Source organism: Mesocricetus auratus, unplaced genomic scaffold (genome assembly GCF_017639785.1).
Source record: "Mesocricetus auratus isolate SY011 unplaced genomic scaffold, BCM_Maur_2.0 Super-Scaffold_100013, whole genome shotgun sequence".
In the NCBI taxonomy this organism is placed as follows: Eukaryota; Metazoa; Chordata; class Mammalia; order Rodentia; family Cricetidae; genus Mesocricetus; species Mesocricetus auratus.
Window position 1 is genome coordinate 47,154,096 of NW_024429196.1, and position 26,841 is coordinate 47,180,936.

The 26,841-nt window shown below is 41.4% G+C and overlaps 2 protein-coding genes across 3 annotated transcripts; one reads left to right on the top strand and one right to left on the bottom strand.

Annotated features, from left to right (window-relative positions):
* Nucleotides 1-1,459: 1,459 nt before the first annotated feature.
* On the bottom strand, nucleotides 1,460-13,328 carry Acot13 (acyl-CoA thioesterase 13). 2 transcript variants are annotated; one of them, XM_040755730.1, is made up of 3 exons: nucleotides 13,103-13,328; nucleotides 3,556-3,740; nucleotides 1,460-1,706 (listed from the first exon to the last, which is right to left on the bottom strand). In XM_040755730.1, the coding sequence occupies exons 1-3, from the start codon at nucleotides 13,121-13,123 to the stop codon at nucleotides 1,550-1,552; spliced, it is 363 nt and encodes a 120-aa protein (XP_040611664.1). In that variant the 5' UTR covers nucleotides 13,124-13,328; the 3' UTR covers nucleotides 1,460-1,549. The 2 variants fall into 2 exon arrangements, with proteins under 2 accessions (XP_040611664.1, XP_005066501.1); XM_005066444.4 differs by having other exon boundaries at nucleotides 13,043-13,324.
* A 145-nt stretch (nucleotides 13,329-13,473) lies between these two features.
* On the top strand, nucleotides 13,474-25,701 carry Tdp2 (tyrosyl-DNA phosphodiesterase 2). Its single transcript, XM_005066443.4, has 7 exons — nucleotides 13,474-13,724; nucleotides 13,811-13,896; nucleotides 17,090-17,260; nucleotides 17,919-18,010; nucleotides 21,529-21,647; nucleotides 23,467-23,637; nucleotides 24,646-25,701. The coding sequence occupies exons 1-7, from the start codon at nucleotides 13,530-13,532 to the stop codon at nucleotides 24,919-24,921; spliced, it is 1,110 nt and encodes a 369-aa protein (XP_005066500.1). The 5' UTR covers nucleotides 13,474-13,529; the 3' UTR covers nucleotides 24,922-25,701.
* The last annotated feature ends 1,140 nt before the right edge of the window (nucleotides 25,702-26,841 follow it).

Here is a 26,841-nt window from a genome sequence, read left to right on the forward strand (position 1 = left end):
TGTCCTTTTAGTAGGAAGGGATAAAAATCAAGATGTAGGTTTCCTGTTTGTCCATGGCTGAGGAGTACAGAGATTTGGCATCTAATATAGGTAACTTTTAACCTCACGTGTTTCAAGTCTACTGAAAGCTGCTTTCTCTGTCTTTCTACTCTAGTTTTAATCCCTAATAATGAAGAAACCAAGAGTTCTCTTTATTTTTTACTTAACTGTTTTCAAGTCAGAGTTTCTCTATGTAACAGCTCTGGCTATCCTGGAACTTGCTTTGTAGACCAGGCTGGCCTCAAACTCACAGAGTGAGTGCTGGGAGTAAAGGTGTGCACCATCATGACTGACCTGAGTCCTCCAATTTTTGAGAGCTTTGAGAAATCCACTAATTTGCTAACTTTTGAATACAGTACAATAGTCTGGGAGATTCAGAGTTGCCCATATGTCCTCTGTGTACAAAAGGTGTAAAATAAGCAGAGGTGTTTAGTTTTCTTCTAGTGTTAGGGGCTTTTCTTCAAATTTTTAGGCCTTATATTAGGCTCTAATTTCCCAGTGTGGCTGTGGTTTTTCCATTTGGAAGTTTAATAATCATGTTTCATAAAGGAAATGGAAATATGACACAGCACAGGCTGGGAAAGACCTAAAATTAGGGATTATTGCTATGCTTAATATGCCTGTGTCTCCTTAAACTCGTGGGCCCTCAGGTAATGGTTTTTGGAGGGAGGAGGCCCTCTTTTGTGTTAATTCCTGTCCCCCTTTACCGTGTGAAGGCGCTTTCTGAACTAAGACATGGCCCCACCAAAAAGTATGGTGGAAACTGACCTGCAAGTCATTTCTGAGGTTTATACGCTATCCAGCCAATAGTACTGACTGACATCTATTCAACTCATCTTTCTCTTTTAACACTAGACTTCAGGGGGCTGGAGAGATGGTTCACAGCCATCTATACGGGGTTTGATGCCCTCTTCTGGCATAAAGACATACATATAGAGTGCTCATATATATTAAAAAAATAAAAATACTAGACTTCAATTATAGAGGAGTCTTAAAAGTGGGTCTTCTAGGTTCTTTGCTTCTAGGTTTTGCTCTTATAAAAACTGAACTAGCCAGGCAAAGTGGAACATACCTATAATCCCAGCATTCAGGAGGCTGAGGCAGAAGATTTTGAGTATCCTAGGTACCAAAAAATCAGACTCTCAAACAGTAAAACATTGAGCCAAGAACTAAATCCAGTTATGCACCTGACTTAAGACAAGATACTTCAAAAGAAAAAAGACACCCCAGCTAGACTTGGTGGCACACACTTAATCATAGCACTAGGAAGGCAAAGAAAGGTGTGGTCTACACAGTGAGTTCCAGGATAGCCTGTCTGGGAAAGGAATGGAAGAAAAAAAAAACCAGAAAGACATCCACAACCTTCATATTATATTTTGCTTTCTTAGTTTACTCCCCCCCCAAAAAAATACTTCCTTAGTTACTTCTGGTTTTAATTTATTCCAGATAGTTGTTTACAAATTATACTCTTAATTGTTGTTGGCCTTCTTCCAGTCACCCTGCTGTTCCCTCAGTTCCCCAGGTGTTTTGTGTGTCTGCCCTGTGCTATTAATTTTCCTGTGGCCTTGTTGGTCAGATCCACCGAGGCAAATGCAAGTGTTTTTCCTTGCTTCAGAATATGTGCTGTGATCACTATTTCTTCTCCTATTTTAGCAGGTGACATGTACCTTGAAAGAAAACATTTAACTATAGTTAGTGGTTAAGTAAATGTTGACAGATTCTGGCAAACTTCTACCAGTTTTCCTGTATAACTTAACCTACAGATAATTTCAGAATACCATTAACCAAGCTTTTGGTATCAAATTCAAACAGTTGGTCTAAATGATGCACTTCCTGACCCATCTTTCATTCATCCATGTGTTTCTTTTCACATAAAAATGGGATTTCCAGAAGTTGGAGAGATGGCTCAGCGGTTAAGAGCACTGGCTGTTCTTACAGACCTGTGTTTCAATTTCCAGCACCTACATGGCAGCTCACAACTGCAACTCCAGTTCCAGGATTTTTGACACCCTCACACAGACACACATGCAGGCAAAACACAGATGCACATAAACGAAGAATTTATCAAAAAAAAAATTAAATGGGATTTCCTTACTTTTTCTTTTCTTTGGTTTTTCTTTTTTGGTTTTTCGAGACAGGGTTTCTCTGTGGCTTTGGAGGCTGTCCTGGAACTAGCTCTTGTAGACCAGGGTGGTCTCAAACTCACATAGATCCCCCTGCCTCTGCCTCCCAAGTGCTGGGATTAAAGGCGTGCGCCACCATGCCCGGCTCTTTTGTTTTTTTTTTTCAAGACGGTTTCTCAGTAGCTTTGGAGCCTGTCCTGGAACTCACTTTGTAGACCATACTGGCCTTGAACTCAAGAAATCCTGTCTCTGCCTCCAGAATGCTGGGATTAAAGGCTTGCTCACCACACAAGGTAAAATAAGGACGTATAAAGTGTCTTCTCTGTCCATCTTGTCTTCTACATTTTGTCATGTGATTTGATTACTGAACTCTCAATTTCTTCCCAGGCTTAAAAGAAACAAGGTTGTAGGTTTTTGAAATTGGAACTTGCTTTGTAGCCTAGGCTGACCTTGAAGATCCTGTTGCTTCAGCCTCCCAAGTGTTAGGATTAAAGACAAACCACCATGCCTAGCTTTAGAACAAGTTTGCCATTGGAAAGTGGCCAGTGGAAAAGTGATTTATTTCTACAGACATTTTCACAATAGTGACAAGCTGAGGTCGAGGCCACACTGCTCTCTGACCCTGTCATTTAAGCAGTAGTCACAGGAGATTTGGGATCCCTTCCTAGCACCTGTGTTCACTTTGTTGCAAGGTTTTGGTAACATGGAAAATTGTCAACAACTTTCCTCCAAATGTCATTCACACTTTTCTTTGGGAGAAGGTGGGAGTGGGGAACACAAGGTTTCATATAGCTGAGGCTGGCTTTGAACTCTTCTGATCTTCCAGTCTTTACCAAGTGTTGGAATTATACCACCACATCCGGCTAATTAATGATATTTTAATGTTTTGGGTTTTGTTTTGTTTTAAAACAGGGTTTTACTATGTAGTCCAGGCTGGCCTGGAACTCAGTAAATAGACCAACCAGACTGTTTGGAACTCACAGAGATTTCTTGCCTCTCCCAGTTCTGGGATTAAGGGTGTGTCCCACTATGCCTGGCAGAAGTGATACCTCTTTTGTTTTGTTTCTTGAGATAAGGTTTCTGTGCAGCCTTGGCTATCCTAGAACTCACTTTTTAGGCAAGGTTGACCTTGAATTCAAGAGATATTCTTGCCTCTGCTGGGATAAAAGGAATGTACCACCATGTCCTGTTTACAAGTGATATTTTTAAGGACTATATGAAAGTTATAAATTATGAGTTTAAACAACTGTGGATTGAAGATATTTGAAAAAAAAAGGTACACATACCCCCAGCTGTATAGATTTTTGTCATTATCCCCTAAACACTATATGTAAGTTATTTGAAATGAGTATCAGTTTTTAAAAATCATCTGGGGTGGTATCTCGATACGTACGTTATGTTCATGTCAACACTGACTCCAGGTGCCCCTCTTTCTGTGCACATCAGAGCCACGGTTGATATGCTGTCTATTAAGGTTGCTGTCAAGCCTCCATGGAGAGTACCGAGCTTATTAGTATGCTGTTCTTCCACTTTCATTTCACAAACTACTTTTTCAGGAGCAGCAGACACAAGCGTCACCTAAATCGTAAGCAAATGGAAAAAGAAAAAAATTGAACATTAATTCCGTGGTATTTGAACAGCTCAAATATATCAGCACAGCAAAAACAATCATGAAGCTGGAAGCTTGGCACAGAGTCACACACCTGTAAGTCCAGCATTAATCCCCTCTGTGAGGCACAGAGGGAGGAAGATGTGTGTTTCTACATTAGTAAGACCTTAAAAGATATGTATTTTTTAAAATTATGCTTATGTGTGTATATAAGTATATGCACATGGCATGCAAATTCTGAGCCCAGAATAGGATGTAAGGTGTTTTGGAGATGTAGTTACAGATACTTGTAAGCCAACCTCCCAACCTGTGCTCTAGGAACCAAACCCAGGTCCTCTGCAATAATATGTGGTCTTAACTGCAGGGTTATCTATCCCCAACAGTGAGATTTTTGTCCTTAATTAAAAGTGTACGTGTGTGTGGGGGGGTGTGGTGGTGGTGGGGGTCTTTTGCCTGCATGTATGTCTAGTTCCAAGATCTTTAAAAAGTCATTTGAAGAAAGAGAATCTGCCTAAAATGGTGGACTCAGAAATCCAGTTAATGGTAGACGTTAACCTTTGTAAAATTTATTTTCTAGCTTAACTCCAGAATCCAATGCCAGAGTAAAGTGTGACAGGAGTGCACCCCCAGATTCCTGCCTGCTGCTAAGTGGAGCTTTGAACCTGGGTTCCTGGTCTTAACAAAGATGCCTAGCACTCAGTTGGGATCAGTATGCTAGGGCTACAAATGGGGGGAGAGGGAGAGAAGTGGGGAGAGGGAGAGAAGTGGGGAGAGAGAGAGAGAGAGAGAGAGAGAGAGAGGAGAGAGAGAGAGAGAGAGAGAGAGAGAGAGAGAGAGAGAGAGAGAGAGAGAGAGAGAGAGAGAGAGAGAGAGAGAGAGAGAGAGAGAGGAGAATGTCAGGAAAACAATGTTTGCTACTCCCCATCTTGCAGAGTTCCGATCACTGAGCTTCGAGATGGCTCAGCGGTGAAGAGTACTTGATATCTTGCAGAGGACCCAGATTCATTCCTAGCTCCCACACAGCAGCTCATAACCACTTGCAACTCCAGTTCAAGATTCTTTTGGCCTCCACAGGCAGTTGCAGGGAAACTGCACACAAAATAAAAATAAATCTTAAAGAATTCAGAGTGCTGTGTATACCAGAATCTCCTGAAGTTTTTAAAAAATAGGCCTTTTGGCTAAGATCAATTGTAAAAATATTTAAATTTACTTAAATTATTAAATTTACTTTTGTGGCCAAGTGTCTTGTGTGTGTCCATGCATCAAGAGTGTGCCTGACGCCCACTGAGGTTAAAAAAAAAAAGTTGGATCCCCTGCAATTGGGTTACAGATGGCTGTGAACCATCTTATGGAGCCTGGAACTGAACTCTGGTCCTCTCCAAGAGCAACAATCTAAGCTATCCCTCCAACCCCTCCCAGCATCTTCTTGAATATTTGAGACAAGGCCTTACTATGTAGCTCTGGTTGGCCTTGAATTCACTGTCCATTCTTGCCTCAGTCTCCCAAGTGATAGGATCACAGGTCTGCATCACCAGGTCTAACTCTTTGGACCTTTTCAACCAACCAGCCAACCTCCACAATCTGTCATCTTCTTGTCACCACTAAAAAGGCTTAAATTGGGTGTTCTCTAGTTTTTATACAAGCAGAGTAATTTCCTACAGGAATTAGTGAATAGTGCAAAGCAACTTAAAAAACAGGCTGGGAGCTGGGTGGTGGTGGCACATGCCTTTAGTCCCAGCACTGAGGAAGCAGAGGCAGGCGGTTCTCTGTGGGTTCAAGGTCATCCTGGAATACAGAGTTCCAGGACAGCCAGAGCTGTTACACAGAGAAACTCTGTCTTGAAAAACCAAACCAAACCAACCAACCAACCAAACAAACAAAAAAAGAAGAAGAAAAAGAAGCAAGTGTTCTGAGGCCTGTTCATGGTGGCAGGTATGGTTTGCCTCCATCATCTGCTGCTGCAGGGACTACAGGCTTTGTTCCCTGAGGTAGAATATTAAGATGCGTGACTTATGTTCACAGAGTTAACTGTGAAGCTGGGATTCTTTGCCTGTTTAAAACACCTGATGGTCTAATAAAGAACTCAACGGCCAATAACCAGACAGGAGCAAAGATAGGAAGAGCTGGCTGGCAGAAAGTATAAGGAGAAGGAGAAATGAGAGAGGGGAGGATGGTAGGGGCCAGCCATCCAGCTACACAGCAATCCACTGAGTAAGATTTACACAAGTAAGAGAACAGGAAAAGCCCAGCAGCAAACGGTAGACAGGATAATATATAAGAAAAGCCAGCTAGAAACAAGTCAAGCTAAGACCGGGCATTCATAGTAATAAGACTCTGTGTGATTTATTTGGGATGTCGATGGTGGGCCCCCCAAAAAACAAAAGAGCAAAACATTGCACAATGGCCCCCTTCTCTTCCTCATATCACAGAATTGCTTGCAAGCAGTGTGAACACTCCTCATATTAAAAATTTTCACTACTGAGAACGTTTTTGTTTTCCAGAAAACATTTGTAATGACCTCTAACTTCTTTCAGATCTTCCCACAAAATCCGGATGTAGAGGTCCTTAGACTTCTTCCTGAGTCACAGCTACAGCTTTAGTGCTTTTACTAGTTTTTATTCTACAGGAGGCCACGAAGAGGGACAAACTGAAATGATATAAGTCCTCAAACAATGCTGTGTTTTAAACAACAGGTAAATCAAAAGGAATGCCAGGGTTATAGCTATAAATAGTCCAGTCACAAGATGTCCTCACAGACTAACAGTATACAGCAGGGTGGCCCAGAATGTAACCCAGAGGCTTACTTTGTGTGCTAAGCAAGTATTCTATCACTGAGCCACACTCAGTATGAGTCTTTAAATGGAGGACTGGCAGGGAAAATGAGTTTCAATTTTGTTAGAAGATTAGATTTCAATATAGTAGTCAAGAGTTGAGGGTAACCTTGAACTCCTGATCCTCTTGTCTACCACCAATGTGCCACCACCCCCAACCACACCAGCATAGTGATATATTATTTATGATTTATTAAAGTTTGACTGAGGATTCAGAAAGCAAAGTCAGTCTCAAGCCATAGAGATCAGGCAGTGGTGATACACTCCTTTAATGCTAGGACTCAGGATTAAGAGGTAGATGGATTTCTGTGAGTTCAAGGCCACCCAGATCTACACAAGATTGGTCTAATCTTAAAGAGAAACAGCTCCTATAAAGATGATTTCAGCACCTGGGATCACACACCTTTAACCCCAGCACTAGAGGGTATAAAGATAGGAGCGGGGTCTTCAGTAGTCAGTATTGGGCACTCATTCTCCAGCCACATCGAGGATAGGAAGACATTGAAGTCTCAGGATTCTCCAGGCACGCTGAGGAGAGACTTCAGTCTGAGGTTTGGGAGAGCATGTGGATCAGCCATTTCACTCTGAGGTAGAGAGCTAGTTAGTGCCCAGCTGCTCTGCTTTTCTGATCTTCAGCTTGAAACTTGAAACCCACTATCAGTCTCTGGGTCATTTATTTTTTGTGTTACACAGGAGTGAGATTTAAATAACGCCTGCTTTAAGAGAGCTCAGTCTGAAGTCAGGGTATAGAAAACTAGCAGTGGGGCAGGTTCCTGGAGACAGAGAACGTAGCCTTGCCTCCCTTCTTACCTTCAGAAGCGGCCTTACTTAGTGGCTCAGGCTGCCTTCAAACTCAAGATCACCTTTTCAGCCTCCTGTGTATGAGATCACAGGTGGCTGCCACCATGAGGAGTCTGACACAGGTTTCTTGAAATAGATACTTTTAAAGTAAAGTGAGCCATTATATATTGTTTTACTGTATTTCACTTTCAAAGCCATGTTTTTATAATGAAGGATTAGGAAAGGCTTAAAGGAAAATGATACCTGAAGTTTTTATAAAGGCCAGACAGGAAAGCTAGAGAGCCAGGTGGACACCTAAAGTAGTTCTCAGAGGTCTGGTGTTTTAAAAGTTGCATTTACCCATGTGTGTGTGTGCGTGTGCCAGAGTGCCTATGGACATAGAAGACAACTTGCAGGTTGGTCTTTCCACTACAAGGGCCCTTAACTGCTGAGCCTCCTTCCAGTTCAAAAGCTTAGTCCATAAAAGTTCCCTTTGAGGGGCTGGAGAGATGGCTCAGAGGTTATGAGCACTGGCAGCACTTCCAGAGGACCTGAGTTCAATTCCCAGCAACCACATGGTGGCTCACAACCATCTATAATGAAATCTGGTGCCCTCTTCTGGTGTCCAATCATTCAGGCAGAACACTGTATGTGTAACAAATAAGTAAAGATCTATTTTTTAAAAAAGTTCCCTTTGATTCTGGAACTTTGGATAGGTTTTCTACTACAGAACTTAGCTTTGCTTATTTTAAGGCAGTGCTTGGCTTTTGTTTGTTTATTTATTTAGAGAGAGGATTTCAACTATGTAGACCAGGCTGGGTTTGTAACAATCCTCCTGCCTCAGCTTGTAGCCCAAATCTGTTCCATTCCCAAGCTGGAATGACTTCACAGGTTGGCATGAACTCAGCCACCTCTCTCACTGGACTCCTTGGTTTATCAGAAATGTTGTTTTAGCTGGGCTTGGTTGTAAATACCATTAATCTCAGGAGGTACAGGCAGGTAGAACTGTGAGTTCACAGCCAGCCTAAGCTACACAGTAAGAACTCGGTCTCAGAAAAGAAAAGTAAGTTGCCTTATACATTTGCACAGGTACACACAGTCTTCTGTTCCTTTCTCTATGGCCTTCAATGTGCTGTCACTTGCCAGCATCATATACATGGGTTATATATATATGGGACTCACACTGTCATTTTTGACCCCTCCTTATCTAACCTCAAATGCTATTACAGACAGTCATGTTCTGGGTGACAAGTACAGTCATCTTTCCTCATTTACTTTCCCAGTGATCTGCCTAATAGCATCAATGCTTGATTCACTGAATTAAATAAAAAAGATCACTAAATATGCTGGGCATGGTAACACACCTATAATCCTAGCATTTGGAGGTGGAGAGAGGAGTGATCAAAAGTTCAAGGTCATCCTCAGCTACACAGCAAGTTCAAGGCCAGGCTGCTTGAGACTCTGTCTCTAAAAATTTCAAGTAAAGGGCTGGAAAGATGGCTCAGCTGTTAAGAATGTCTATTGTTCTTCTAGAAGTTCCCAGTACCCATGTCAGGTGGCTCAAAATTGCCTGTAACTCCAGCTCCAGGGGATCCAGGGCCCTCTTCTGCCCTCTATTGGCCTCTGCACTCACAAGTACATACTCATACACAGACACACACTAACCCACATAATGACAAGATAAAAAAGTTAAAAACTTAAATAAAGCATTGTTGCCTTAAAAAGTCTCTAGTGTTAGCTGGGTAGTGGTAGTAAATGCCTTTAATGCTAGCACTTGGGAGGCAGAGGCAGCCTGGTCTACAGAGCCAGTTCCAGGACAGCCAGGACTACACAGAGAAACCTTGTCTGTGTAACAAAACGTCTCTAGTGTTACATTTAGATAACCAGAGAGGCAAACATTTTGCATTAAATACTAAGATGGTGCAGGGAGTTACATACCAGTTAACAAAGAATTTAATATAAGGATTTATTATTTGTTGGTAGTGGAATTGAACCCATGATCTTATGTGAACACTTTACTCCTGTTACACCACCAGTGCTTAGATAATTGTTAACCAGAGATTTAGAGGAAAGTTACACTCTCTTACATAACAACATGTGAGATGTCTCAAGGTGAACAATTCCAAGTCCAGGGCAAGGACACAGTATATATTTAGAAAGGACAAGGTAGTGATTTAACTAGTGTGGATGCAAGACAAAATATTTAGTTAGTGGAACACTCAAGATTCCTCAACCTTAGTCCTGCTAATTATTTGTGATGGGGCACTATGGTACAAAGTATACAGCTAGAGAAGGACATCCCCCACCAGTTGTGACCTGTAGGTTATTGATTAACATCCCAGTCTCTATCCATTAGATGCCAGATCATCTGCCTCCTACTCTTAAAACTGTGGTAAAAATGTCTCTAAAGTGTCTTCCATACATGGCAGAGTCCATATACTCATGAACTCAGTAGCTGTGGTTACTAGGATAAGACCTTCACAGAATTAAGCTGGTTAGCATTCCAGTACAGAGAAAAGTGTCTCATGAGTCCCTACCCCAGCTGAAGAGTTGGACAGTTGACTGCATGAGGGGTGAGGAAGAGTTGGTTTTCTTTAAGGGTATGGCACCTGGTAGGTCGGCTACACCCCAGTACATGGTCCCACACCTGTAGTATGTGGAGAGCACAAACTGACTCAATGGATTATTTAAAACAACAACAAAAACCCAACAAACTGGTTGTGGTGCTGCACACCTTTAATCTCAGCACTCAGGAGACAGAGGCAGGAGGATCTATGAGTTCAATGCCAGCCTGCTCTACTCAGGGAACTCCAGGACAGCCAAGACTAGAGACATCTTGTTTCAAAAACAAAAAGGGGTGGCATCAAAGTGGGAGGTGGCAGAGAGTGGATCTGGGAGACTTAGGGGGAGAACTAGGGAGTAAGATAAAAATACATTGTATGCATTTATGAAGTTCTCAAAGAATAATTCAATACAAAAAACTTCTCAGAAAACATACTGCTTCATAGGAATGCTCAATTCTAGAACTGAAAAGGTCATCTACAATCTATGAATTATAAGTGTGTCCTTGGATAGGTCTGGCAACCAAAGGAGGCAGCCAGAGAAGGCTGGTGAAAATACCCAAGCCTCTGGCAACAACCTAGGAGAGACACTTCTGGACCTTTAGAGGGCTCAAGCCTTCCTTGTGGAGCTTTGAGAGTTGTAAGCACTTAAAGGTCATTTATTGTTGTACTCTTCATATTTCAATGTCCCTATAAAGAAGGTATTTAAATAAGGCACACTATTTCTACATGATGGGATAATCAGAAAAGGAAAGAAAGACCTTGGAGTTCTGCTCTACAGCTGGCTGGGAGCTCTTTTGCAAGTTCTAGTATGAATGCATTGTGAAGCTCAGGCTCACTCAGGGAGATGTGGTGGTGTGTCTGAGCTCTACCTATGTGGTATGCAACCTGTATGCCCTGCCTAACAACCTGAGAGTTTATAATGAAGATCGTATTGAAAGATTTCCTTTTGGAAGCAATCAAAACTTGCAAGGCTGGAAGGAGGACACTTTTGTTAGTCAGGCTGCTTACAAGTATGGAACATCAGGGATGCAGCAATATTGAGTTCCCACTCATGCTGGTGTGGGCTTTTCAGTGATGCCGTTGCCTTCTCATCATCTGTGATCTAAAACTCTCACTGGTTCACTATGTGAGCAGGGCGAATGTTGGTATCCAGCCGGGTGGGCAGATGTATGTTCTTTTCTCCCCAGGGAAAGTCACATGATAGGAAAACATGTACCACATGAACATAATTTTTCTTTCTGAGACAAGGTCTCTTGTAGTTCAGGTTGGCTTTGAAGCAGGCATGAAGTTGAGGATGGACTTCTTATCTTTCTGTGTCTACCTCCTTCCTGAGTGTGACTGGGATTACAGGTGTGCACTGTCACGCCTGGTTTAACGTGGTGCTAGAGATGTAAGCCAGGGCTTTGTTCATGCTAGGCAAGCTACCAACTGAGCTACATTCCCAGCCCCCATGGGCACACAGAGGTGTTAAGTGGTTTGCTTTTTATGGGACCAATATAGTTAGACTCAGCCAGGATGTGAAAGTCCCTGAAAAGTTAGTCTTTTATGAATCACTAATCAGAAAAACACTGGGTATGATGGGATACAACACACGAATAATACCAGCAGAATTCTGGAGACAGAGGCTAGGACGTCAATTCAAGTTCCAGACCAGCCAGGATGCCGTCTCAAAAACAAAACAAAGGAAACCATAAAAAACCACATTATATACAAGCCACTATGCATAAATATATACTTTAGTCTTAGCTTCTCTGCCTACATGAAACATAACCACTTATCTGTTGTTAAATCAAGTTACCAGTCACACAATGACTACTATCAACCTGTGTGGATGAACAGCCACTTGGGACTACCTATAAATACTTAGCTCTTGCAGTGTGGCCGGCAATACCGTAAATGTGAAATCAATGCTGATCTCCAAAGATTAAGTATTTAAAAATTGATTTTTTTTAAAGAAAGGTTAACTGTTTTTTTTGGGGGGGGGATAGGGGTTGGAGTGGGGATTTGGTTATGTAACTAGCTTACAAACTCCCCTGCATCAGCCTCCCTTATGCTGGAATTACAGGCAGGCACCACCACACTGAATTAAGGTATGAGAATTTTAACTAATTACTCACAGGCAATCAAACCAATGGCAAAATTATCTCACACAATATAGTGGCACATACCGTTAATCCCAGCACTCAAGAGGCAGAGTTAGATGAATCTCTTGTGAATTCCAGGCTAGCCTGGTGTACACATCTAATTCAAGAACAGCTAGGGCTACATAGAGAGACCCTGTTTAAATAGAAAAAGAAAACAAAAAAATATTACAAAATACTATAATACCCACAAGGGTGATGATGAAAGCTTAAGGAGGAAATGGCTATAGATTCCCAGCAATGGAGGGCCTCCAACCTGCAAGCATGCTATTAACCACATCCCAATTCTCACAACAGGTTTAAAAAATAATTTTTTGATATTATTTTTCAAAAAGTCACTGTCAAATGACGTCTTTGGATTTTAAATATTTCTTATTTGAAAATATTAAATACATTTGCCAAAGTGTCATTTCCTAGTTTTGACAAAAGCCCTGACATTTTATGCACATAGTTAAAGGAAAAAGATTTCAAATTCCTGTAGTTGATCAATATTTAAATTCCATGCTCAAATTCTTTCCAAATTTCCAAGCATTCTTTCTTAATCGAAAAAAAACAAGACATTCATGCAATAAAATACTTATCAACCTATGTTACAGAGTAAGGCCCAGTCTCAAAACCAAGAAACACAGGAGCAAGCTGTCCGTCATTCACTTCGGTACCTCAAACACATTTCGCTTCCATACCTGAAAACAAACAATTCCTACATACTAGTCCTGCAGACTCCAGCGTCCCTTAAATGGTACAGACTTTTTTTCTTGGCTCACTCTAACAATCTGCTGGTGAAAAGACCAAACCTGTGACAGTCATGCTTATTTACGTTTAGATGAGAATCCACACTCCCCGCGGCGTTTGAGAGGCCACTAAGGTGCACTCAATAGAGCTCTCCACCAAACAATTCTAACTCGGGTGTTTGGTTAGGTTCGTCCCCTTCACCAGAGGCTTCGCCTTACAATACCTTTTCCAAAACTCTATCAAAACCGGGAACTCTGAACAAGACCTTTATCATCTCCCGTACATTCTGGGTCATGCTGCTCATCGTGCACGCAACTCAAGATTCTGGGCTCTGCGGGAATAAACTCTGGAAGAGACGGACGCTTGTGAAAGTACAAGGACATAGAAGGTCAACTCTGCAAGCCCAGCCAGTTCCCCAGCGCGCTCTGGAGGAGGGGTCGCGCGCTCCCGCTGCCCCAGTCCTCGGAGCTCGTGCACTGCGGTTTTGTGCGCGCCAGGGCTTCACCCGCGCATGCGCAGCCGCCCGGCCCTGCCCTCTTCCCTCCTCCCTCGCCGTGTCCACGCCTCGCTTGCGCGCAGACTCGCCTAGAGACCTAAGAGGGCGGTCTTCCCGCCGGAAGGTTGATGCGGAAGCACTCGCGCTCGCACACAACGCGCCTGCGCAGAGCACGGCGTTTACCGCGGGTCGCGTGAGAAGAGACCCGCTGGTGATGGCGTCCGGAAGCGGTTCAGATGCTGCGGAACCGGCCGAGCCGGCGGCGGCGCCCGCAGCCGCCGAGACAGAGGAAGAGATTGACCACCGGGTGAAGAGGCGGCGGCTTCAGTGCATGGGGTTTGCGTTGGTGGCGAAATGCGACACCACGATGGCCCACAACTTCCTGTCCGAGAACGACTGGCAGATGGATGTAGGTTTGCGTTTCCCGCTTCCGCTTTCTTCCTTCTTCCCAGGTGGGCGGAGCGTGCCCTCCACCCTTGTGCCTTTGATTTTCAGAAAGCGCTGAGCGCCTTCTTCGAGCCGCCGGAGAACGACCCCGCGTGGCCACGCCAGCCTCCGATGTCCTTCAAATCCGAGGCCTAGTAAGCGGCGGGGTCGCGGGCAGCTTGCCGGGGCGGGGGCCGCGTTGGGCATCAGAAGACCCGACCTGGAATCTGAGGGAACGCTTTTCTCCGAGGGACCACGGTCACTTCCGACGTGACTAGCTCTTTTTGGTTTGTTGTTTTGAGACCGGGTCTCCCGGTGTAGCCCTGGCTGCCCTGGAACTTGGTCTGTGGACCAGGCTAGCCTCAAACTCAGATCCGCCTGCTTCTGCCTCCTTAGTGCTGGGATTAAAGGCACGTACGTAACTGCGACTGGCTTCAGACGCGGTTTCTTTTTTCCCTTTCTGCCAATGGAGGAGAGAAAGAACTATGAAATGTAGATTATTTTACTTATTTTGAGGCAGTCTCACCCTGTATCCTTGGCTGGCCTGAACTTGCTGAGTAGAACAGGCTGGCCTCAAACACGGAATTCTGCCTGCCTCACATTCCAAAGGGCTGGGATTAAAGGTCACCACACCCGATGAGACGTTTATTGTTACTGTTATTTATTCTTTTTTGAGACTGAGGCTTGCAATATATCTGGCCTCCAGCTCTTGATTCCATTTTGCTACCATTACATCTAAGTCCAGCATCCCCCAGCCGAAACGTAATTTATTATTTGAGACATGTGATCAAGGCTCATTAATTTCTGCCTTCCACTTCCCCGGTACTAGGATTAAAGGTTTGTGAAATACTACTGGCTATTGAAAGACACTGACTTGAATTATTGTGACATGTAAACTAGAGATTTAGAAAGAATTGAGATAGAAAATATCTACTGAAGAATGGTATCCTGCAAGTCTCCTTGTTTCTACATTGTTTATCTGCTCTCCTCTTGCCAGCGAACAGTTTGGTTTGCTTCTTTGAGACAGGATCTCACAAGTTCATCTGGAACATACACTGGCGTCCAGGCTGGTCGTTTTGAGCCCCTGGCAGTCCTCCTGCCTCATCCTCTGAGGTATTAAGAGGTTTAGTTGCCATACCGGGCTCACTACTTGTTCCCAGTGTGTGCTGTTCCTCTTATTTCAGTGCTCTGACTCCAGGTTTTATGCTAATTTTTGCAGAATAAAACTAAAGTCCCTTACAGGGGAATTAATTGTCCATGTCAGTCAAAAGAGATGGGAAATCCTCGTAAAACAGATGTGCTGACATTACTCGCAGAGATAATAACTAATGAATGTTTTCCATCTATGAGGAACAATGGTGTGGGAGGAAGCAGCTGGGTGCTTTGTCTGCTTTTCTGGGCTAGCAGCATCACCCCAGCATCTTTCTCTTGAGTCTTTATTGATAAAGATAGAGACTTAGTTAAAAACAGCACAGTTCCAGGAACTGAACCCAAGTCCTCTGCAAGAGCAAGTGTTCCTAACCTCTAAGCTAACTCTTCAGAATAAAAATGAAGGGCCTAACATCTTTGACAGGGTTCTGAAATGACCTAGCCTTTTCTCTTTGTTAAGGCTATAGGGGAAATATAGCATTGAATGTTGAGTGGGAAAACTTTTTCAGGTAGGTAAAACTCCAATCTGGTACTGAGCACAGTTTTTGGTGCTCTTTAAAATTATTTTTTGGCCAGGAGGGGCAGGTGGATCTCAGTGTGCTCAAGGCCAGTCTAGTCTACAGAATTGAGTATCAGGACAGCTAGGACTGTTAAACAGTGAAACCCTGTCTCGACAACCCAAAAATAAATCAACTAATTAAAATTATTTTTGTGCATACTGAAGATGATTCATACTGGATATGGTAGCGAATGCCACTTGGGAAGCTGAGGCAGGATTGCCAAAGATTTGAGGCTAGCTTGGGCTACATGGTGAGTCCTAGGACAGCCTGGGCATATACTCAGGATACTAAAGGATCCAAGTACCAGCTGTTCATGGGATAAGTGACTATTTCAGTAGTTTTCAAACTGCTAAGTGGCCAAGGTTTGAGGAATAAGAAAAATCCTTTTGAGAACCACCAAATAACTTTTAGATAAGTGCAATGAATAGATAGTAAAATTGGGATGAAAAGTTGAGTCGTGTCAACAAGATGCTTCCATAGTCAAAAACCCACGAAATAGTATAAGGAGAGAAAAATCAGTACTTTGCACTGGGGGAATTTGGTCAACACCTTAAACATGCATTGGGACACATGGTTATGATGTCACTCCTACCCCAAAGTATATAGCTAAAGTTGTAAGAAAATGTCAAGCTTAACTGAAGGATGTTCTGTGAAACAAGTGGCCTTCATTCTTAAACATTCTGCTCATGGGAGAGATTAAAGAAATGTTTCAGTTAAAAGGATGGAGATGATGTATTGGTGGTAATTAGTTCACAGTGCAGGTTGTAGGGTGTGTATGGAAGCAAGTCTTCATGAAAGGATGGAAGTAAGTGGTTTGGAAATAATTGTTACTAAGAACATGTTACCATTTGGATAATTAGGGCTCACAGTTTGGTTAGGGATTCTTTTTACTGTTCTCGGTTTTGAAAGTAGGTAACTGTTGTAAGAACCAAAGTGCCTGAAGCTGAATAGTTAGAAGAAAGCCTTTACTTGTGGCTGTGTGGCAGGTGCATGATGAGTGTACATGCAGGAGAATCACATGCAACAAGAAGCCAGCGTGACCATGGTCAAGCTTTGGAAACATCTCTCTGGGAGAAAAGTGGTCCCTCTAAGGGCAGACATGTGGAGGCAGAGGACAACTTGCAGCCCTCTCCACCATGTGGATTCTGGAGGTAGAAGTCAGGCCACCAGGCTTGGCAGCAGGCACATTTACCCTCTGAGCTCTATATCCAGCCCAACTTTGGCTTTTTTATGGACTCTTAGGATTCTTCAAAGAAAATTATCTATAGGATGAGTATCCATTATCTGAAATGCTTGGGCCCAAAAATTGAGCTGAGGCAATACAATTTAGAATCTGGATTTTCTGATTAGGAATGATCAGTGAGGGTACAGTCTGTACATCTTTTTAGAAGCCAGAGGTAAGAGTTGGGTTCTTCAGGAGTAGTGTTGCTCCTTGCTTCTTGAGACAGTCTCACACTGGGACTTTGGACTCATCATTTAAGATAATATAGGCCTCTTGGGTATCTAAAGCATGCCACAACTTCCAGTGTTTAACATGAGGGCAGGCTCCAACTGAGTTTCTGCCATTGCCCCCAAATACAACTCATAATTTGTAGATTTAAAAATAAAAACAAAAAACCCTTTATTTTGATCTTGCCAGCGTTGATCTGACCGAAGAGGATGTCAATGATACCACCGTTTTAGAAACCAGTCCATCTGGACCTCCTCTAGAAGACAGCAGCATTATCTCTTTCATTACCTGGAATATTGATGGACTAGATGGAAGCAATCTGCCAGAGAGGGCTCGAGGGGTGTGTTCCTGCCTGGCTTTGTAAGCATCGTCCCTTATGTAGTAGTGGCTATGATAAGTGTTTTAATGGTTCTGCAAAGCAACAGTTCAAATTTGTGTACTTGAAAATTTGACTTGAAGGTTAGCTCAAGAATAAATATCTGAGTGTTGGGGTGTTTGGGTCTGGAGAGGGCCTTGGGGTGAATTGTAACAACAATTTACATTAGATGCTTTCTAGAGTTAAGTTTTATGTTATAAGTTTTGTCTATAACTACTGCTATAAAATGAAAATTACCTAAAATATTTTTGGCCTTGAGGTTTGTGACTAGGTAAAGCACTGAAGTTCTCTGGAGCTGTTGTCACTGGACAGCTTTTTAAGAGAATCTGAAGAGGTAACAGTGTTGATGTATATATGACCATTCAAAACTCTTTTCTGTTTTAATTCCACTGGGGTGATATGTAGTGGGGTTGCTGAAATTTAACTCAGCCTTGTTAGGCAAGTATTCTGTCATCCAGCCCATTTTTAATTGGTTGCTGTGGTATTGTGTAGTAAATAATACAGATAAAGGTCAGTATGTCAGTATAAGCAATGAGTACTGGGAACCTGGAGGGTAACAGTTCACTTTTATGTTTTGGAATTTTCTCTAGCTGAAAATGCATGATATGCTGATATTATTGTTAAATTGATCTTTTTAATTAGGTACAGTCCAGATGTGGTATTTCTGCAGGAAGTTATTCCTTCATATTGTGCCTACCTAAAGAAGAGAGCAAGCAGTTACAAAATTATTACAGGTAATGCTTCTCTCTCCAAATTGCCTTTTTCTTTGAAAAATAGACAGGGAAAAAAAAATCAGTTGGGCTGTTACAACAAGAAAGGGCACAGATAGTTTAAGGAAAATAAGCAAGACATGATACTTACAGATTATTTTACAGTTAATAAATGGAAAAGTGAAATGAAATTTTTTTATTTTTTTATTTTTTGGTTTTTCGAGACAGGGTTTCTCTGTGGCTTTGGAGGCTGTCCTGGAACTCACTTTGTAGACCAGGCTGGCCTCGAACTCAACAGAGATCCACCTGCCTCTGCCTCCCGAGTGCTGGGATTAAAGGCGTGCGCCACCAACGCCCAGCTGAAATGAATATGTTTTAAGATTTATTATATCTACAATTCTGCTTTTATCTATGCCAGAAGAAGAAGAGGGCAGCATATCTCATTATAGATGGTTGTGAGCTATCATGTGGTTGCTGGGAATTGAACTCAGGATCACTGGAAGAGCAGCCAGTGCTTTTAACCGCTGAGCCATCTTTCCAGCAAACCCCCCCCCCTCGCTTTTTAAAGATATATATGAACATTTCTTTTTAGGAAAACAGTTCTTAATTTCAAATTTCAGACTTGTGTATTTGGTGAAATTGAGTTGCTAAACATTCCATTTTTTTTTTTCCCCAGGGTTTTATGTATGGTAAATATATGCTCTGCTACCTTGCTACATAAGTATACCCATCTCAGTTGTTAAGAATTTTAAGTGTGATAACCACATTGTGGTTTTATTCTCAAAAAGTTTTTAATTCCTTTTAATTTTTTTGTTCCCTTTCCAGTATAATTTTAGTTTGTAGTTTGTAATTTGTTTCTCATTTAGGTTTTGTTAAGTATGTTTGAAGTAGCAGACACATCTCATAATTGTTGCACTAAGTACTTTTGGCTGAGTTTTACATGGCCTTGGGTTTACACTGGACTCCTAGGTGCTAAGGAGGAAGCGCTCCATTTGTGCCCTTCTTTGTTGGATCTCTTTCACATGCCTTTGGGATTCTTTCTGCCTCTTGTTTTGGATTTTAGATTCTGCATCCTATGCTTTTCCCCTCATTTTTTTCTCATTTCATTACAGCCTTGTTTGTTTGTTTTCCTTTAAACAGCGTCTCACTGTTTTCCTCTGGCTTTCCCTTTCTCACTGTGTAGATGAAGCTGGCCTTGAACTGACAGAGCTTAATCTCCTGCTTGTTCAGGAATGAAGGTGTGTGCCACCACACCCAGCTAGAGCCATTTTTGGCTCTGGAGTGGGGTTTTTTGTTTAGTTTTGTAGTTTTAATCCTACCATATTTGAAAACACCTGTATTGGAGCTTTGTAGTTAGTTGAGTGGGCACAAGTTTCTAGGTACTAGTAAGCAGAGTTTTCTGAGTTTGGAATCGTTGGTTCTGTGACTTTGTCTTCTGAGAATGGTCATTCTGCTGCCATTGTGATCCTGCCCTTTCCCCTTCTCCATTCTGTGGAAGTTTGAGGACCTCAGCTTTAAACCCTGGTATTACCTTTTCTTCATTTATTGTACCCAGTGATTGTAGACGGGTTTGGAAGGTTCCCCATTTTCCCTTCCCTCTTTCTTCATCTACTTTTCTTTTTTTCGTTCTTTTTTTCTTACCTTCCCATGCTTTTCTTCTTCCTTCTCCTTTCATTGTTTTTCCCCCTTCTTTTTTTTGAAAGCCCTCTTATAAAAAACCCCATAAATCCTTTATCTTCCATAGTTTTCATAAATTTTCATTTTTAATTTCTAAAGTCCCTTGCTCACAGTTTATGGCATGTGTACTTTTTGGATGTAGTATCTTCTCTAAATGCATTCCTCTTTTTCTGTTTTAGGTTTTAATGTTTTTGATTTGGTGAGCCACACTTGTTTATTATGTGTATGTATGTATGCACGTATGTATGCATACGTGTACACTTATGTGCCTGGTGTTCAGATTACAGACGGTTGAGAACTGCTGTGCTCTTCTGGGTCTTTAGAAAAGAAGCCCTGACTCCTGTTGAGCTGTCTCTCCAGCCCCTGCTATGTTTCTTTGATTGAACGAGAGGAGTTGAGTGAGCTCCTGAAGAGAAGATGCTGGGTTTATAGTGTGCAGTATGAATGAGGGTTTTTTGGTTTTAAAGTCTGTTAGAAGCCAGCTCATCCTGTTTTTTATGTCCTTCCTTTTAAGAAGCGCCCTATATTTTTTTTATTTTAATTTTAAATAGCTTGTTTTACATGTCAATCCCAGTTCCCTCTCCCTCCTGCTCCCTATGTTCTTGAATTTGGAAATCTTCCTACCTCCTTCCTCCAAGTGCTAGGATCGCATGAGTACACCGCCACATCCAGCTTCATTTTCTCCTTTTTGTTCTTTTTAGTTGTGTTATGTTGGTATTTTCATGTCACTCTACATAAATCTGCTCCTTGTGTATAGGGATTTTTCACTTTTGGTTCATATTTAAATTCCCGATTCCTGTTAAAATTTGTTAGCTTATTATCCCCGTGAAAGACAAAGTACTGCACTTTACTAATAGAAAGTATATTTTTTGTATAGCCAAATGGCTTGTTCTAAAACACATAAAAGCCTTTAATCAGAAACCCTTCCTTTTCCTAAAAAATGATTTCCTAAGTTGGGGCACTCAACTGAGTTTTGCAACTCATTCCCTTTTCTCTGCCAAACAACTAAGCAGTAAGTAGTGGGGTGTATTCAGTGTTTTGGCTTTGAAATATGTCATCTAAAAATGTGTTGGACTACATGGCTATCCTGGGACTCACATGGCCTATAGGTTTGATACAATTGGTAGAACCTCTAAAACTTAATTTAAGCAAAAGGTAATTACTTGACTGTGAGAAACTGGGGAAGACATGCAGGGCGTGTTTATTCTGTGTCCAGATCTGAACTGGCCCTGCTAATCTTTGTTCTCAGGCTCTTGCCTTTGTGGTCATTGCATGTTCCAATATTTCCAGACTTTGACTGAACACATCCACCAGCTTTTTTTTTTTTTTTTGTGGTTTTCTGCTACATGCACTCAAGTGGTTTCTCTCTGTTCTCATAAACAGCCTTATTACTCACCCACCTGCTTTCTTTTCAAAACAAAAAAGTTGAAAGCTTTGATTCGCTGACCTTTTGTTCCTACTCTCTTTTTGTGAGCATCTGGCATTTCGCTATTTTCACTTTTTCACAGGTAACAGCTAATTGCTTTTAGTGCCTATGCCTCTCCCCTACCTCCTCTGTTCCTTTTTCTCCGCCTGTCCCTGTCCTTGCTGGGTATATATCCCAGGGTATCACACACTAAACAGACTTTATTATAAAACTGGAGACACGTCCTATCCCTATTTGTTACTGTTTAGACATCATTTGTGTCTCTTGTTACACTTTGATAAGGGACAGAGAAACATACACTTGGTTGACCTACTTCAAAATGGAACTCAAAGATTTGATCCTGTTTAAATAATGTTACTGCTTGTAACAGTGGGGGAGCTTGTGGTAAAATGAAGATAGTCCTGACCTTCCCTAAATTCTTTTCCATAAATGCTTGAAGGTAACGAAGAAGGATATTTCACAGCTATACTGTTGAAGAAAGGAAGAGCGAAATTTAAAAGTCAAGAGATTGTTCCTTTTCCGAATACTAAAATGATGAGAAACCTTCTGTGTGTGAATGTAAGTTTAAGTTTGAGGTGGGCCTTTTGTTTGTTTGCCTTTACAAATAAATGTGTTCCTTACATAGACATTTTTTAGTGTTTGTGTATGTGTGTCAGTCAGGACTTTAGGACTCAGTTCTCTCCTTTGACCACAGGTTCAAACTCAGATTGTCAGGCTTTTGTGGCAGGGGCTCTTTCTTACCTCTTGAGCCATACCACTGGGACAATTCTTTAAATCCTATTTGTGTCTGTCTACAAGTGTGGGTCTGGATATCAGAGGACAACTCTGGGAGTCAGTTTTCTCTTCTGTGTTGATCTCAGGTCATCAGTTTTGTGAAGCATGTGTGATTTACCCACTGAGCATGCTCATTGGCCTTTTACATATTTCCATGTTAAATAGTCTTAGAAACATATTTCTATGTTAAATAGTCTTGGAATACTTAGATTTTCCACATAATTTTAGATACAAACAAACTTATCAAAGTTATATTCTTAATTAATTAGATGTTTTCTAAGAATATTGCAACATTTGGCCAAGGAGAACGTTTGTAAGTTAATTTGTTACGGCAATGAGAAAAATTAACACTGCTTATAGCTCTAAGGAAACTTTGGTTCATGGTTGAGGGAAGGCCTGGTAGTGGGAATGTGAAGTAGCTAGTCTGTAGGTTTGGCATTAGGATTTGGATAAATGTGGTGCTCAGCTTGCTTTCTTTTTCTGCCCTTTTTAATTCAGTGCATGCACACAGCCATGGAAATGGAAACACCCATGACAAGTTGCAGCAAGGATTAACCTGTAGGTTTGGATGAGCTTTATGTTCATGTTAGTGTGATGGACACTTACTAGTGTGACAGTAGTTGACAAAGCAGTCTTAAGAAAGGGTTATTTTGGCTCATAGTTTGAGGATACTGAGGTCACGGTGAGTGACTAAGGCAGGATCAGCTAGTCACGTTGTATCCACAGTCAGAAAGCAGAGCAATGACTGCTAGTGTTCATCTCACTTTTCCCTTTTTATTCAGTTTGGAACCCTTCTCACACTGGTGCCTCTTATGTTTAGGGTGAGTCTTTCCACCTTAAGTAACCTAATCTGGAATATGTCTCAGGCATTCCCAGAGATTTTCTTCTAGGTGATTCTAGATCCTGTAAAACTGGCAGTCAGTATTAACCATCCTAGGTATGGGAAGGCAGTGGAGTATGACAGGAGTTGAGAAGTAGGCAGGATCCAGATTATAGGTTTGAGAGAATTGGATGGTTCTACAGGCATTGTAACACAACTTACTAGTGTCTTAGTTGCAAATGATTTGGGGTATCTGTGCCAGGCAATAATAAGAATTATCTCTGCTTACAAATACCTTTTGGCTTCATGGAAGGGGGAAGTAGCTGTCCTTTTACTTCAGTTTGGGATTTTTTTGCTTTTTGAGACAGGATTTCTCTGTGTAGCTTTGAAGCCTGTCCTGGTACTTGCTCTGTAGACCAGGCTGGTCTTGAATTCACATAGATCCGCCTGCCTCTGCCTCCTAAGTGCTGGGATTAAAGGTGTGCACCACCACTGCCTGGCTAGTTTGGGACCTTTTATATTGGCTTTTTTACCTTGGAATAGTATTCTAGAGAGGTTTGAACCTTCAGTGGCTTGGTTCTTGGGTAAGGATGTGGGAACACAGTTGAGGTATTATGTGAATAGTTCTTGCTTGCTAAATAGTTGTCATGGGTAGGGTTGGCACTTCATCTAGGATAGTGCTAACTATGGTTTTAGTTGACTACATAAATCCTAGCTGATTGGCTAGTCTGTTACTAGCACTAGTAGTCAGTGCCCTGTTGAATTTTAATTATCCTGTTGTAGGCGAGTGTGGGTGGAAATGAATTTTGCTTTATGACATCCCATTTGGAGAGCACCAGAGAACATTCTGCGGAACGAATAAGTCAATTAAAAACGGTTTTTCAGAAAATGCAAGAGGCTCCAGATTCAACTACTGTCATATTTGCAGGAGATACAAATTTAAGAGATCAAGAGGTAAGTAACAGTTGGTTCACTGTTTGTGGGGAGATTATTGCTGTGAAAACTAATTTGGGTTCCTTTTATCAAATGTATGAACTTGGAAATACACAGTAGAAAACACTGTTATAGTATTTGTATAAAAAGAGGCCTTTCTCCTACTAAGGGAAATCCTACTACATGTGATAACAGACAATATAAAATAATATACATGTTAGATAAGTAAGCATTGAATAAAGTAATAATTAGAAGAGCTTTAAAAAGATTGAAGGTATTTTTAGTATCCCTTGGTACAAGAAGACCTAATCTTCTGAGTTGAAACCAACTTTTTGTTTTTTCTCTCGAGACAGGGTTTCTCTGTATTGTTTTGGAGGCTGTCCTGGAACTAGCTTTTGTAGACTAGGCTGGTCTCAAACTCACAGAGATCCACCTGCCTCTGCCTCCCGAGTGCTGGGATTAAAGGCGTGCGCCACCAACGCCTGGCATCAATAATTATGTAACCATTGCAGGTGAGTTAGAAATAGTATATGTACTTAGGTTGGTGGTGTACACACCTTTAATCTTAATACTCAGAAGCCAGGCAGTGCTGATGATACAATACTGTCAGTCTGTTGGAGACCCTGAAATTGTGCACACAAATGATTAAAGCCGTTAGATTTCTGTGTTCTGCCACACATAAAAGCTTGGAGATTGAACCTGGTATGTTACCAAAGCTAACCCTGTACTTGACTGGTATCCTATTTTAGCAGCCCACAAAATTTTAAAACCTGTAAGTGGGAGGGGAAATAAAAATAATATTATTAGGGTTTGGTTTTTTTGTTTATTTGCTTTTTTAATGTGACTCCCAGGCATTGTAGTGCATGCCTTTAATCCCAGCACTTGGAAAGAGGCAGGTAGATCTCTGTGAGTTCAATACCAGCCTGGTCGACATAGTGTATTATTGAAAAACCAAAAAAAATTTAAAAATAAAGTTATATTATAGATTATAAATACATAAATTTACATGATATTCTTTCTCTTTTACAGGTTATCAAATGTGGCGGTTTACCTGACAATGTTTTTGATGCCTGGGAATTTTTGGGCAAACCTAAACATTGCCAGTATACATGGGATACAAGAGTAAATACTAACCTTAGGATTCCTGCTGCTTGTAAACATCGCTTTGATCGAGTATTTTTTAGAGCAGAAGCGGGCCACCTTATTCCCCAAAGTTTAGACCTTGTTGGGTTGGAAAAACTGGACTGTGGTAGATTTCCTAGTGATCACTGGGGTCTCCTGTGCAACTTGAATGTAGTCTTGTGAAAAGCTTTCCAAATTTGAAGTTTACATGTTTGCAGTAGTTCTGGATCCATACAGATCTCAACTGTTCAGGAAAGCTCGGTTTAACACACAAGAATTAATAAACTGGATCATTAGTACATCAAAAACAGATGCATTTTACTTTGTAGCTTGTGTCCTAAGAATTAAGCATTGGTATTTGTAATCAAAGCACACTTTTGTTCAGAATGTGTCAGCTTGCGTTAAGAGGACACAGAGCCACTCAAATTGTAACAGTGCTCATTGCTGCCATCAGGACTTCCTAGTAGTGGCCAAATTGTCTCAGGGCTAACATTCACAGGAATATTGCTAGGCACCAAAATAATATTAAACCATTTTGTTAAGAGAAAAAGTAAACTACTAAATTCTTGATTCTGCATTGTGTCTTATGTGAAACTTAAGTGACAAAGCCATGACCATCTGCAGTAAAGTAGATGACAGATGTATATCAGACAGTTCTTGTCAGCTGATGGTTTATAATGACTTAAGTTATGAGTCAATTTGCACTTTAGTTCCTGTAACTGTTCTAATTATATATATACTTTTTTTTTGGTAAGTAACAAAGTTAAGTTTAGTAATGATTACACCCAGCAGTGTGGAATTTCTCTTTTTTCTTAGAGAAAAATTAATGAAGAAAAGTAACCTTTTGGTTTTGTTACTGGTAAGATGGAAATACTTTTCGGGAAGTGAGTAAAGAATACATTTTTTTTTACTGTTCTGTAAAGAAAAAAATGTGCTGTAAATAAAGTATTTTCCTTGTTTGGAGACTGAGTATAATTTCTCTGTCCATGATGGAATTTGTTGTTCTGCTGCCATTGGGAAAACAGCCTTGCATGTTGCTTTTCAGTGGGAATCATGAAGAAATCTGTATGTTTTATTATATTAAATCCATAGCACTTTGAAAGCTATCGTAGGAGGATTGCCATTAGCTTAAGGCTAGTCTGGGCTACAGAGGAAGAACCAGACAAAACCAAAGATTTAACTTGGAAAGGGCAGTGTGATGCACCTATTTTAGCAGTGCAGTAGGGGAGGAGGCTGGTGTTGGCTCATTTGGGAGAATTAACTCTAGAAGATCACAATATGAAAGGTGTGATGTATTATACTATTGGACCATCAGTTTGTTATAAAAAATGAAAGTATAGTTTCTGTTACGTACATGTAAGAAATGCTTTCCTTGTTTATCACTTTCGACAAAAGTAAGGATGAATCCACTGTAGTCTTTAATGGACTGTAGTTTTTAAACAAATTGGGGAACCTAGTAATTTGTAATATCTTGAGTTTTTTATTTGAACATTAAACAAAAACTTTCTATACATTTTTTTAATTAATTAGAAGCAGTCTTATTTTACATGTCAGTCCCAGTTCCCTCTCCCTCCCCTCCTCCCCTGACCTCCACCGATCCCCTTTCTGCTCCCCAGGGAGGCCTTCCATGGGGGATCTTCAAAAACTGTCACATCATCCCCCGTGTGTCTAGGCTGAGAGAGTATCCCTTTATGTGGAATGGGCTCCCAAAATCCTTTTGTGTACTAGATAAATACTGATCCACTACCAGAGGCCGCATAGACTGCCCAGTCCTCCTAACTGACACCCACTTTCAGAGGGTCTGGGTAGGTCCATGAGCTCCCCACTTGTTCAGGTCGGCTGTCTCTGTGGGTTTCTCCAGCCTGGTTTTGACCCCTTTGCTAATCACTCCTCTCTCTGTGCAACTGGATTCCAGTTTGGCTCAGTTAAACAGAAACTTACCTTCAGTGAAATTCCAACTAGCAATTGATGGCAGACAAGTGCTCTCCCATTGAACTACATCATGAGGCCAGTTTTTGCTGTGCCTCCCCCACCTTTGGGAAGCACAGTTTTTGCCATCCACATGCATTGTGCAATGTATTTTAACCTTGTTGAAGTTGAGTT

What these genes read in the sequence shown, in the direction of transcription:
- Acot13 (XM_005066444.4), bottom strand. Translation starts at nt 13,123, where the DNA reads ATGAGCAGCATGACCCAGAATGTACGGGAGATGATAAAGGTCTTGTTC. An exon ending in TTGATAGAGTTTTGGAAAAG is followed by an intron (nt 3,741 to 13,042) that starts GTATTGTAAGGC and finishes CTTACGATTTAG; the next exon opens with GTGACGCTTGTGTCTGCTGC. An exon ending in AGTGTTGACATGAACATAAC is followed by an intron (nt 1,707 to 3,555) that starts GTACGTATCGAG and finishes TTTTCTTTCAAG; the next exon opens with GTACATGTCACCTGCTAAAA.
- Tdp2 (XM_005066443.4), top strand. Translation starts at nt 13,530, where the DNA reads ATGGCGTCCGGAAGCGGTTCAGATGCTGCGGAACCGGCCGAGCCGGCG. An exon ending in GAAACCTTCTGTGTGTGAAT is followed by an intron (nt 21,648 to 23,466) that starts GTAAGTTTAAGT and finishes ATCCTGTTGTAG; the next exon opens with GCGAGTGTGGGTGGAAATGA. An exon ending in CAAATTTAAGAGATCAAGAG is followed by an intron (nt 23,638 to 24,645) that starts GTAAGTAACAGT and finishes TCTCTTTTACAG; the next exon opens with GTTATCAAATGTGGCGGTTT.